A 12171-nucleotide genomic window follows, 5' to 3' on the forward strand; every position below is an offset into this window, starting at 1 on the left:
CTCTTGGGCCATCAGCCGGGCCAGGAGTAGTGGGTCGGTGTGGGTCGCTCACGGACTTACAGTGAGTGAGGGAGGGAGGGAGGGAGGGAGTGGATCTGGCCTTTTGTTCCGGCTTCTGGCCTGGCTTCAGGTGGGTGAGGGCAGGAGGGATGCTGAGGATGCTGACGATGCTGACCCACCCTCCACCCCGTCGATCCGGAGAGATGATAAAGATAGATTCCGACCCAGAGGAAGGCTGATGATGGCCGCCGGCTCTTGGGGTCCAGTTAGTAGCCCACGACTCCACGCCAAAATTGGGATTGTTGACGGCGACTAGGACACCGCCTTTCACCCGTGCTGACTCGGCCCCTCCCGGCCTTGGGGTGGGTCGGTGGGTCGGTGGGTCGGTGGGTCGATGCGTCGCTTGGGCTGGCTGGCTCCTGGCCCTTGGCCTTCAAAACCGCTCAAGCCACCTCAACCGACTGGCCGGGTCTGGCCCATCCAGATAAACGTTATTCTCCACCGTTTAGTTAGTTGGCGGTGTACGGTCGTTCCATGTCTTCCATTTTTGGGTCAGCTGCCACTCTCGCGACATGTAGCTGCTTTACCAATTTCGACCGTCATGAACGTGTGCGTGACCGTGAGCAGAATTTTGATTGGCGTGAGTTCGAATCTCGCTGCACGGAATCTCTTGTTTTTTTTCATTGCAGAATTAAGCTCTAATCTGCCGCGGTTTCCGAGGCCCTTGCAACCGAGCTGCCGCAGGCTTGCGCCGCGGCCTAGGCGCCCCCAGGCCCTTGCAACCGAAAGGTTAGGTCAGGTTAGGTTAGGTTTTATTCTCTTCTCGAAGGACCAAAATATCAGCTGACCCAAAAACGGAAGATGTGTAACGGCCATAGTTGGCGGTGCTCATTTTCAAATTGGTGACAAACTGTTAGAAAGGTTTGGAGAGAGACCTTAAAGGCTATTAATATCGTGTTAGGTTAGATTAGGTTAGGTCAGGTTAGATCAAGTTTGATGAGGTTAGGTTTAAGATTTAAAAAAGTAGCACTGCCAGTTAAATCGGTGGAGAATAACGTTTACCGGCACGGCACATCAACGCTGAGTCAGGGCTAAGTCGTGGCGAAAGCCGTGCCTCAATCCACCATCACCACCCCCATTCTCATGTGTGTGGTTATTTATACATATGTCGTAGCCGTCCTAGCCTCGCAGAGACACTCAAGCCAACCGGCCTTGAAGGCCCGAATTCTAGTTGGCTGACTCTTAACGCCTAGGTGGAACCGTGGGATTGGACCCCAAGGCGGCTCGAGGCCGGGACCTGGTCCACACAGACACAGGCCCGACCCCACTCGCGGGCTAGTGGGCCTCAGCCTGACCGGCTGCCCACGCGCTTCTCCCTGGGTATGCCCTGGGACATTGGGCACCCAGCCCACCCCCACCAAGACCGGCCCAGTTGGTTGAGCCGACCCGGCTGGTCTCAGCTCGGGGCAGTGGCAGTCCGACCCGACCTGATTAGACGGGGGGCTGGGAGAGGAAGGAAGCTTTCTCCATCGCTCCTGGTCATCTGACCCGCAATTCTCAAATGATCCCCCTACGAAGAATGGGCCAGACCAACATTCGATCTTCATCTCCTAGGGTGTAAGCGATCTCGCTGACGACCGGCCCACCACAGTATTGTCAAATACCTTGTTCAACTCAAATTGTGTTTCTTCCTGTTATCATTTTGCATTTTGCATTTTACTCTTCTTAGTTTTTCTTAAGACGGGCGAGAGTGAAAGCATAGGGAAAACTCCAAGCTCCAGCTAGCCAGCCTACAGTGCTGCCAGGTCTCAGGGCTCCCAACATGCCCGATTACGTCTCAAAACATGCCAGTATACGCTAGAACTTGCCAGATAGAAACCAAAGTATGCCAAAAAACATGGGAAAAATAAATACAAAAAAAAACATGTCATATTTGCTTCTCTTATTCTGCTGGTAACAATCAGTAGACAATGAGTTTTAGAAATAGGGCTTGTCCAGGGAACCTGTTCATGAACAACTGACGTTATTCTATGGAGTTAAATCAAAGACAAGCTGCCCAGCCAAACCGTACTGTGCATGCATTGACTTTGGACATGTATTTCATTTTGCATGCTTGTCTAATGGTCCAGTCACACAACACAAATTTTATCACACAAATTGGACAAAGTAGCGATTCACTGCCCACAGACCAACCCTCTTGCCGTTTGCAAGAGTAGTTTTCAGTGAAGTTTATTTTTGTTCTCCATGAAGTGTTTCTAGAAACTGGAAAAAGAAAAGCCGGAGGAGTGCAAGAACTAGTAACAGTGATTTCATGTTGGAATATGGTAATGATTCCAATAAACAGCAATAAGCTTAATTATCAGCAATGATTCCAATTTACAGACATGGGTTTAATAATCAGCAATGATTTTATTCAACAGCAATATATTGCATTTGTAGTTGCATTATGGATTTGAAGTGTACAAACTAGATGAGTTGATCAGTATTGAGGGATTGGTGGAAACATTTATTCAATTCAATTACCATGTAAGAAGGTATGAACCTGATTCAAAATTGGTTTGAATCAAAAAATACCATTCATGTGCTGTTAGATCAATGTGGATCTTTCAAACAGTTCCATTTGTTGTAAATAGCACAAAAATGGATTTCAAGGAGTTGCTGTATTTGCTCCTTGCCTCTTAGGGCGACCAAGTTTGGCTTGTTACAATTCTTCTCAGTGGATCATTCTTTTTTGTTTGCTGCTGAAATTTCCATCTTAGTTTTCTAATTGAATTGTATTTTGTTTTTAAGCTGTTGTTGCTTAACAAATTTGCCCCCCCTCCCCCAAAAGAGCTAACTTGTTCGCCTTCGGGGGGGTTTCCTTTGACAGAGGTCNTCATGCTTGGAGCCATTCTTCAAACCAGGCGACAAAGTCTCTCACAGATCGCAGAAAGTTGGAGTAGGTTCCAAGTCCAAATTGTGAGGCTGTGAGGCTCGAATTGTGCTATGAGTTGCAGTTTTATTGATATATTGTGTGAAAATCTGTGTCATGTTACTAGACCATAAGCAAATAGCATTGTGGTATTGAGGCAATTTCATAGTGCGTTCACCGAATTACACCAAAATTGTTCATTTTGTTGGGTTATTGCAACACAGCTCACTCAAAATCACTCAATCATTGAAAATTCAATTGGCGGATGGTGCGACTTGACTGTGATGTTTGTCTTAGTTCTCCCGCCCAAAAATGCCCAAAATCAGGGTGCCAGACCACATTTTTGCTTGAATTTTCTTCAGTTGACATGCCCTATAGATATCCCGCATGCCTTATAGCACAATCAACCTGTTGGTCATGCAAAAAAAAAGAATTTCAAGGAAATGTCCTTATTTTGGGCATCATCTGGAAAGCACCAATGAGTTGTGACACAAAATATAAAAGTATCGTTTTTGGTGTTGTTTTGTCTCTTTACTAATATCTTGGTTCAATATCAGAATAGTGTTTGCTTCAAATAAAGGACAATTATGATGATAATTTTAATCAATGCCAGAAGCAGGTTGGCTGGGATATTTGTCTAACTGCTGCCTCCACAAAGTACCCAAAATCAGGGTGCTACGCTTACTACGCATTCCCTGAATTTCCTTCAAAAAACTAATGTAACCTGGACAGGCCCTCGTAACGAAGGTTGGGTGAGTACAGGTTCACTTTGCCGAAGGGTAGTTTATTGAAGGATTGAAGTAACAAAAGCAATACATCTAAGTGGAAGCCACCACTTCAGCTCAGGCTGTGATGATTCTAGGCCTGCCAATATGACAGATAGTGAGCCAGATTTGGCAAATCTGGCTATTCTTTTGGGTCAATTCGTCTGTTGGTTTTGTAGAACCTTCTTTTTATTTTGGCCATGTAAAGACCAAATATACTTTTAGTTGTAATTCAATAATTGAGGAACAAAAGCACCGACCAACAGTTTGCTCTCGTGTCAAGTAAATGAAATGGGTGGGTGGCTTTTGAGCCCAGCTAGAATGTGCAGTAAAATTTGATTTAATTTAGGGTCCAATGAATCTCTTACATGAACATAGAGGAATAAAATGTGGGCAGAAGACTTATGTCCCATCGGATTTGGCCATCCTGAATTTCTGCATTAATACAACTCCGCTTATGGCTGTTGGTGCCTAGCCTTTGATTTATTGCCATCGTCCCACTTCGTTCGTAGCACTAAGTTAAGTCTTGATTCCCGCGTCGCATTTTTCTTTGTCTGAATTAGTTACTTTGCAAAGCATCAACGCGGCTTACAAATCACATGTGCTTATGGAGCTTAGTACGTCACCCATTGCATTATGGGCCAAGTTTTTTTGACAAGTTGTCTGCAAAATATGCAAACCAATTTCCTAACGACTGTTGTAAATTGTTCTGTCATCACTGAAAAAATTAGGCATAGCTTCCAAATAATGGATTGACTTACCTCGTGTAAAAAAACTAATCATATGAGACAGAAAAGTGGACATGGTCCGCTGTCTTTGGCGCTCGGGAACTGTTTTTAGTTTAGTAAAATGTTTTTGTTACTTCCTTTTATAAATTTCGTTTGGTAATGCCATACATATTGATTGGTTACTTTTTAACTTGGCTATGGCCATCAGCAACGCTGAGCTGCTGGCAATGCTGGCCTGTAGTCTAAAGAATTTTTGCGTTAGTCGCTAGTATTTCAGTTATGATTCGAAAGACCTTCTTTTTGCAATTGCTCCGTCCATGACCCGACTGCCAGTCATTGTGGTAGCGCTCAGTGTAGCAAGTTATATGCTCTGGAGCTCAATACCAATTTGGCGATCAGCCTGGTTTACCCCCAGGCTTTTTCCCAGTTGGAACATTTGGAGCCAACGGGTGAGTTCATTCCTGTAACAGTTCCCTAAAATGACTTACAATTTGAGGCAGGAAATCATTTTGTTTTGGCGTTGTGTGTAAAACCCAGACGTTTGTCAAAAGTAATTTGTCTTGCAGTAGCGACTCTTAATTTCAGGTCTCATAGCTTTGGTTCTCAATGTGGTACATTATTGAATGCGAATAGTTGTCTGAGCACAAGTTAACCACCCCGTATTCCGATCCAAAGAAGGACATTTTCAAATTAGGTGAAAATCGCAAAAGCCCACTCTATTCAAAATTTCTGTCTCTAGTTTGTCGTAGAAAGAGCTAATTAGGTTGTTGTAAGATGTTTGGGATTTTTGATGATCAAATATTTATGGTTGTCTCCCTGATGAATTTCGCATCATAATTCCGTATTTTTGGACACCCCGATCTGTCAGATGAGTGCTACCATAGCTTGCGTCTTTGGTTTTGCTTGCGCAAAAGTCCTTTGGGAACATTTTTGTTATGTTATGGACGCGTGGAGCACAGACAGACGATGTACTCTGGTTGAAGCTCTATTGCAAACTGTTTATTGAACGGTAGTTGGGGCATGGATACAAGAGATCGTATATACACAGAGAGCATATATGAAGAACGAGAGAGCATGATGCATAAGCATGGCGTAAGCCGTGATAACCTAAATAAGGAATAACACTACAATTTTAAAGCAAGAATATCATTTTTACCAGATCTGAAGTATACAATAACAGATGTTAAACAATTTAAAAGTCAAAGCCATTTTGTGCTCTTACATAGAAACGCACTTATGCGTCTGGCGTTTCTATTCATTTAGCAGAATCAACTCTAAAGCGCCCGCAACGCTTTTAACTTATCTGATTGCTTAACATGAGTATTTGAGAGAGTTGCTTGTGCGCGCAGGTTAGAAACCAGAGGCGAGTTTTAGGCTTTTATCTCTGAATTAAGGCTTGGACGTTACCCAAAGTGAGCATCCGCTTTCCACTATGACCAGTGTATTTTCATACTCCCTAACTCCAAGGTACGAACTTTAAAAAACGTGCCTCAAATGGCTTAAGTCCACTATTATAGGGACTGCTTGTTTCATGATGAGACATCTCGCGGCAAAAAAAAGGAAAGACAGCGTTAGTAAACCCTTTGCTAACGTTTGTCCTTGCGTCGTTGTAAAGAAAGAAAATTAACAACCCTAGACAACAATTGATCTTAATGCGTTAACAGTGCTGTTTTCCAACTCTGTAAACTCTATCCTGAACAAGTTATTAAACAAGAAATCGTGTTAAGTTTGAATGAGACATTCAGCAACATCAAAAATCCAAAAAGAACTAGATTCTTGATACCATCAAATAAACAATCACAGAAGGATGTTACTAGAGTTGTATTCTTTCTAATGATATAACATTACTAATGGCATGTTGGGGAAACCATTAGCAAGCCTCAAAGTATCACCCTGATTATTCTCACATCAAACTAAGGCAATGTATTTAATTGATAATAGCTCATTACTTGGACATTAACTATCGCCTTTACTTTCCAAGCCTTCTGGTACCCTTCGTTTAATTTTGATGGTCATTTAATCCCATTACTCCTATTGATGGTTCTATATGTTAATAGGCTGCAACAACAATGTAACAAAAGGTGTTTATTGTTCGAAAAACTCCTGCATCAACTTTGATGATAAAGAGATTAAGAAGTTGGACTAGATTCCTTGGGAAAAAATAATAATTCAGTCATGTGTGAGGGCATCACTATCAACTGCTAAATCAGAACTCTCATCACTTTAGACACTGAAAATATTCAACTGCTTGTGGTGAAATATAGAAAAAAATATTTTCTTTAAATAAGGCAAAATAGTAAAAAAACAGGCCCAATAAGTAACAAAATAAAAATATTTGATTTTTGATTAATAGTAAGTGCGAAATTTGAGACTCTGTACACCAATGAGTGGCGAAGTTAAATGTCCAGTTGTGTTGAAAAGAGGATTTACTAAATGGATTATTAATAAGCAAAACTGAACGCAACAAATGACAGGTTGAAGTATTAAAGTGCAACATGTATAGCAATATGCATTATCAATGCTCTTTGGTACAAAAGTTTGGCAGAAAAATGTCCAATTTTGGAATTTTAAACTACACATTAAAAAAGAGTCTACTCATCACTCTTATCCTACAATGTCGCATGAACTCAAATCATTCAAAAGAAATTTAATCACTTTTGTTTGCATCTGTCTTCCATGATTTCAAAAATTTTGAATGAAGCAAAAAAGTCATGGTTCTTCCCTACTAACGCTCTTTTTCCTTTTTTGGCCACTAGAGTTTGTTCAACTCCTACCTCGCAGTCTCCCTAGCGAGACATTGATTATGTCTTTGATTATATTGGTTATTTTTTGTTGCCACTCTGAACACAATTGACTTTAGTATGTAAGAGTAAGGGCTAAAGGAAATTCACTTGTAAAAAAAGTAGAAGAAAAAGGGGGGGAGAACGGACAGAACGAGATGGAATAAAACACGGAGTAAATCATAACTTTATGCACCGGTCCCCCTTTTGCTTGGATGAGCCCCTTAATTAACGACTAACATCAACAGAAATATCAATAAGATGACACGGCTAGGGGATCATATTATATTGTAACCCTTGATCAGTTGTCTTGCATTTCGCTTCTTAAAGCGTGAAGGTTGAGAAAGGAATGCCGTCCGGTCAGAAAGCCCTGCCTTTATAAAAATCATCGCGCCTATCAATCCGATAAGTGATCTCAAAACCGGTATTAGATTGTTTCTCTTTCTCTGTAGAAAAGTTTATAGGATGATCGGAGAGGAAAATCAAATGGGGATGATGTTTTAAAATGAAAACTGGCGCTAATCCCCTAGTTGTTGTTGATGTTATTGCAGCCTTTGGTGTCGACCACTGAAAAGATGTCGCAAACCCACCCATTCTCCATGGTATTCGTCACGGCTCCCAACCAAGAGGTGGCCCAAAAGATCGCTCAAGGTGTAGGTGGGTTGGTTAATCCCTGATCTTTTCCAGCTGACCTCATTGCTGTCACCGGATGCTTAAGTTTTTTTTGTTATTTTTCAAATAGTGACTCAGAAGTTGGCAGCTTGTGTCAACATCCTTCCGGGCGTCACTTCTGTGTATGAATGGGAAGGTAAAATAGAAACGGACACGGAGCTTCTGCTAATGATCAAGACTAGGAGCACCGTTGTCCCGGAGTTGACCGAGTTTGTCCATCAGAACCACCCTTTCGACACGCCCGAAGTCATCGCCACCTCCATCGAACAGGGCAGTCAAAAGTATTTAGATTGGATTGGAAATACTGTCCCACAAAGAATGGCTCAGAAATTGGAGGATAAATAGAACTCTGATAACGATTTGCTTGTGACTATCAACTTTCGGCGAAAACAATGTTTTCGTGATGATCTTTCGGTTAACATAAACGATAAAAGGCACAAATGTGTGGGTCTTTTCATAATGGTTTGATTTTTCACGGGCTTTTCTAATCGCTACAGGGAATGTAATCCACAGTACTATTAAAATGAAAGGTAATAATTCGTCTGTTTATTGCCTTTCAATCTCTACATAATATTAGGTCTTCCAAGGAATTCGAGTTGGCAGACCGAGCTAGTCCTTAAATGTAAGGTTGATCTGGAATGCTATCTAAAAATTTGTCCAAGTCTGACTTGAAAGATGCTACCGGATCAACATGGCCTACGTATTCCCTACGAACATTAGAGGGAAGAGAATTAAACAATGAAGGAGCCCGAGAAAGAAGAGATGTGGACTTCATTGTTCGAACTAGCCTGGATTCTCCAGGGCTTGCAGGTGCTCTCAAAATGCACATTATGCCTCTACGGTCACTAGAATTGACCCTTAATCCTGGGTTGGGACAAAGCTCATGGATACTTTTGAAGACGTACAGCCCCAGATACCTTTCGTACCTTCTCTGAACACTGTACAGTCCCAACTTTTTTAGTCTCTCTCAATCCTGTGATGGTCCCAGTGAAACATCTTTGGACTTGTTCGACCTTTTGCAAACCTGCTGAACTCATTGGAGCCCAAATATCTTTCCTTAGCCTTGAGGATGCTTTGTAAGAATGCAAGTTGTGCCTCGGCAATTTTATCTCATCGCACTTTCAGTTTCATACTTCAGAGCAATTGATTAATGTACTGCACACTTTTGGGCGCAAATTGACGCGTTTGAATTGTGAATCATGCATCACTTGTATTATCATCAATGCATTTCTCTAGAAATATCATAGCTATGTGTTTGATGCAGAAAGATTCTAAGATGTTTGAAGGTGGACTATAATTTTTGGCACATGCCACGTCACTCACATCTTTATGTGTGAATAATGTTCAAACAGTACACCTCTATATCCACTAGAAACCATGAACCATAGTTTTGCTTTATGAGATGCATTGTTTCAAAGTAGTTAAATTGCGAAATCTACAGAGTAGGGTAAAATATCTGCAACTCTGCTAATTTACGCTCCTCAATCTGAAAATATCTGACTTTAGTAGTCCGTGGTGAAAGAAGGTTCTGTGTATGACACAAATAGTTAATTGAAGGCCAGAAAATTCAATTCATGCAAAAAAAGCATTTCATTATACATTGAAGTGCCTTAGAAATACTAAAAGAATATCTGGCGTTTTTTCTGCCGTTTTTTGAAAATACATTTGGCGANATGTCTTGGATTGGCGTTTTTGGGGGGTCATCTGGCGGTTTTAGCCTGTCGCCACCTGGCAGCACTGTTCCAAACAGGTATCAGTGAGTTTGAGGTTTGCTTCGTCGAGGGACATGACATATTGGGGTTTCTCTATGACGGAGTAATAAGCTTACTATCTCGGAGGGCAGAAGGAACGTTTGGCCAGTCTGTCTCCTAAGAAAAAGGATGACAATCCTCCCAGCTTTTCAATATGAGGGACCAAAGAGGATGGATGTCTTGAGTAGTTTGTGACAATTTCTAGTAGCTTATGATCAGACACAGGGGAGGCACTGACTATCACTCGTTCAATGGCACCAGTATCATCAGTCAGGGCCAAGTCCAGAGGCCGGTTCTTTGAATCGCGTCTATTTCATGCACTAATTCATGTACTAGTTCGCCGTTATTTAGCCGTGACTTAGTTCATGAACTTTTTCGCGTTCTTTGAATCATGCCTAATTCATGTTGAATTGGCGGTGAATTAGTCACTGACCTTTTGGATCAAGAGCTGTTTTGAATTTTCCCGCCAAATTCGTGGGACAAACAGGATACTAAATCAAAATAAGATCATAACATAGGGTGACCAGACTTGGGGGAAAATTGGCAGAAACGGAATGTTTTCCCGAAACCGTCGAAATTAGGTACTGTTGTTTGATATAGAGATTTTAAGAAATCTTGTTTGTATGTCCGAAAAAGGAACTTTTATAAGGTATTCTACAAAAAGCTTGGGCTATTCGACATTGTTTTGTTCCATGCCTTGATAGCGCACAGGTTTGTGGCCAGCCATCTAGTTAGAATCGTGATTTTTCAATAACTCCCTCATCTTGCAAAATATGTAGAGGTGTTTTCATAGGCAATCTATTTGCCTTGGCTCTCTAAAGGGCAGTCGTTCATGAAAACGTTGAACAAATTCTTCTCGGTCGTGTTGTTCATCATAAAAGTTCGCTGGCATTTTCCTTATTCAGAAGATCAACCATTTGCCAAAGCACTGGAGTGTGGCTCAGAGGCCCCCCAATCAAAGAAAACTATAACTAGAATGCTTAAGCTCAACAGGAGCTGTGTTCCGTCCACAATCGCGTACATCATTTTAATATCATATGGATAAGTGATGTACAGGATGAATGATTGCTCCCGGAACGGGTTTTATCAAAATGTTAAGAAAATGTATATTATGATCTTGGGAAAACCACAAAGTTGTTGGATTGCCCATCGTGTAGTCCGTTTGCCGGTCAGATGTCAACCAAATGTCACCCTAATGCTCGTAAAGACGTCGGGATCCATCATAAGTAGCTCCTCCAGCCCTTGATCATAGCTGTACAATCTCACAGGAACCGGTTGTATTAAAGAGCTTTGTGATTCAGTGTGAATCAATCTCTACATCGTTCCTATCACCAAGGAAGAGCTCCAGTACCCGAGGGGCTGGTCAGCCCAGCTACAACCATGGGTGAGGAATGTCGGCTACATGTTTGAAGGGAGGAGAAACAGGAAATCCTCGGTCATCAAAAACGATATTCTCGTGAGCATTTTGAGAAGGGGGAAGAGGATCTGGATAAGCAATCTCATCCTCAAGGATCGATGTTACCAAAATGTCGGCCCCCCCCTGACGGCAAATGACGACCAATCCTTCCGGAATGTCCCGTTGGGACGTAGTTCCGGCCCAATGTTTTGTGTGCAACAGTGGATAGAGGAAGCCGTCACCGTCCACCGATAGCCATGGGACAACCCGTTTTAGCCTCCATGAGCAAGAGGCGGAAACCAACGTGGTACGGGATAGTTAAATCAACGAACAGTCACATTTTTGGGCTCGAGCAGAGCAAGAGTCACATTTTCATTCTCCAGGAGAGAAGTCAGATTTTGAACCTCTCCAAGGAGGAAGCACCCGCCATTGCTAAGTGCTGGGACGTTGTCATTGTTGTGGTGCCAAGAAGTGGGAACTGTTTCGAAGGACAGAGATCGTCATCATATGGGAGTAGGAAACCCAGGAAGCCGTGCACAAGAGCAAGAGGACCTGGGAAGTGCCGAGTCTGAGTACAGCACTTCGTCACTTTGTTAGTGGACCTTCAATCCCGTCGAGTGGACGTCATCCGAGCATCTCCGTTGGACCATCTCACCAGACATCGAGCAGTAATTATTAACCCATTGATTTCATATGCGTATGTCCCCTTTTCCATTGGCCCAACAATTCCCCCACTTTTCTTACCAGAGCAAGACAGCTGATAGGCGGTGTGTTTGTGATGAATAAAGTAGATTGAACTGTACAGTTTGCCTTGAAGAGTAGCCTAGATTTCTCAGACGACCGAGATCGTGCTGGCATCGTAGGGAGTAGAGGTAGCAAGTGATTTGTATGCAACAACTGTATCTAAAGTTCATCACTCTTGTAGCAGAAATCAGTAGTTAGACTCTAGAGTAGAGGTCGACTTTGATAGACGCGTTTAGACTAGGATAGTGACCACATTTTGCAGGATAGTTAGCCTTGAAGATTGGCCCAGGTATGCCAGACAACCGAGATTGATCTGGGACCAATGGGGAGTAGAGGTAGCTAGCGATTTGTATCCTTAGTCGTTTAATGATTGTTTGAGGCCCTGAAGAAGGAAGCTCAAACTATTGCTCGTATGCCCTGATTAG

At 42.4% G+C, this 12171-nt stretch overlaps 1 protein-coding gene across 1 annotated transcript; it reads left to right on the top strand.

The window, feature by feature from the left end:
• The first annotated feature begins 4611 nt into the window (after window positions 1-4611).
• On the top strand, window positions 4612-8274 carry LOC131885599 (protein CutA homolog). The gene is made up of 3 exons (XM_059233689.1): window positions 4612-4852; window positions 7735-7840; window positions 7926-8274. The coding sequence occupies exons 1-3, from the start codon at window positions 4721-4723 to the stop codon at window positions 8198-8200; spliced, it is 513 nt and encodes a 170-aa protein (XP_059089672.1). The 5' UTR covers window positions 4612-4720; the 3' UTR covers window positions 8201-8274.
• The last annotated feature ends 3897 nt before the right edge of the window (window positions 8275-12171 follow it).

The sequence above is a fragment of the Tigriopus californicus genome, chromosome 8 (assembly GCF_007210705.1).
Source record: "Tigriopus californicus strain San Diego chromosome 8, Tcal_SD_v2.1, whole genome shotgun sequence".
In the NCBI taxonomy this organism is placed as follows: Eukaryota; Metazoa; Arthropoda; class Copepoda; order Harpacticoida; family Harpacticidae; genus Tigriopus; species Tigriopus californicus.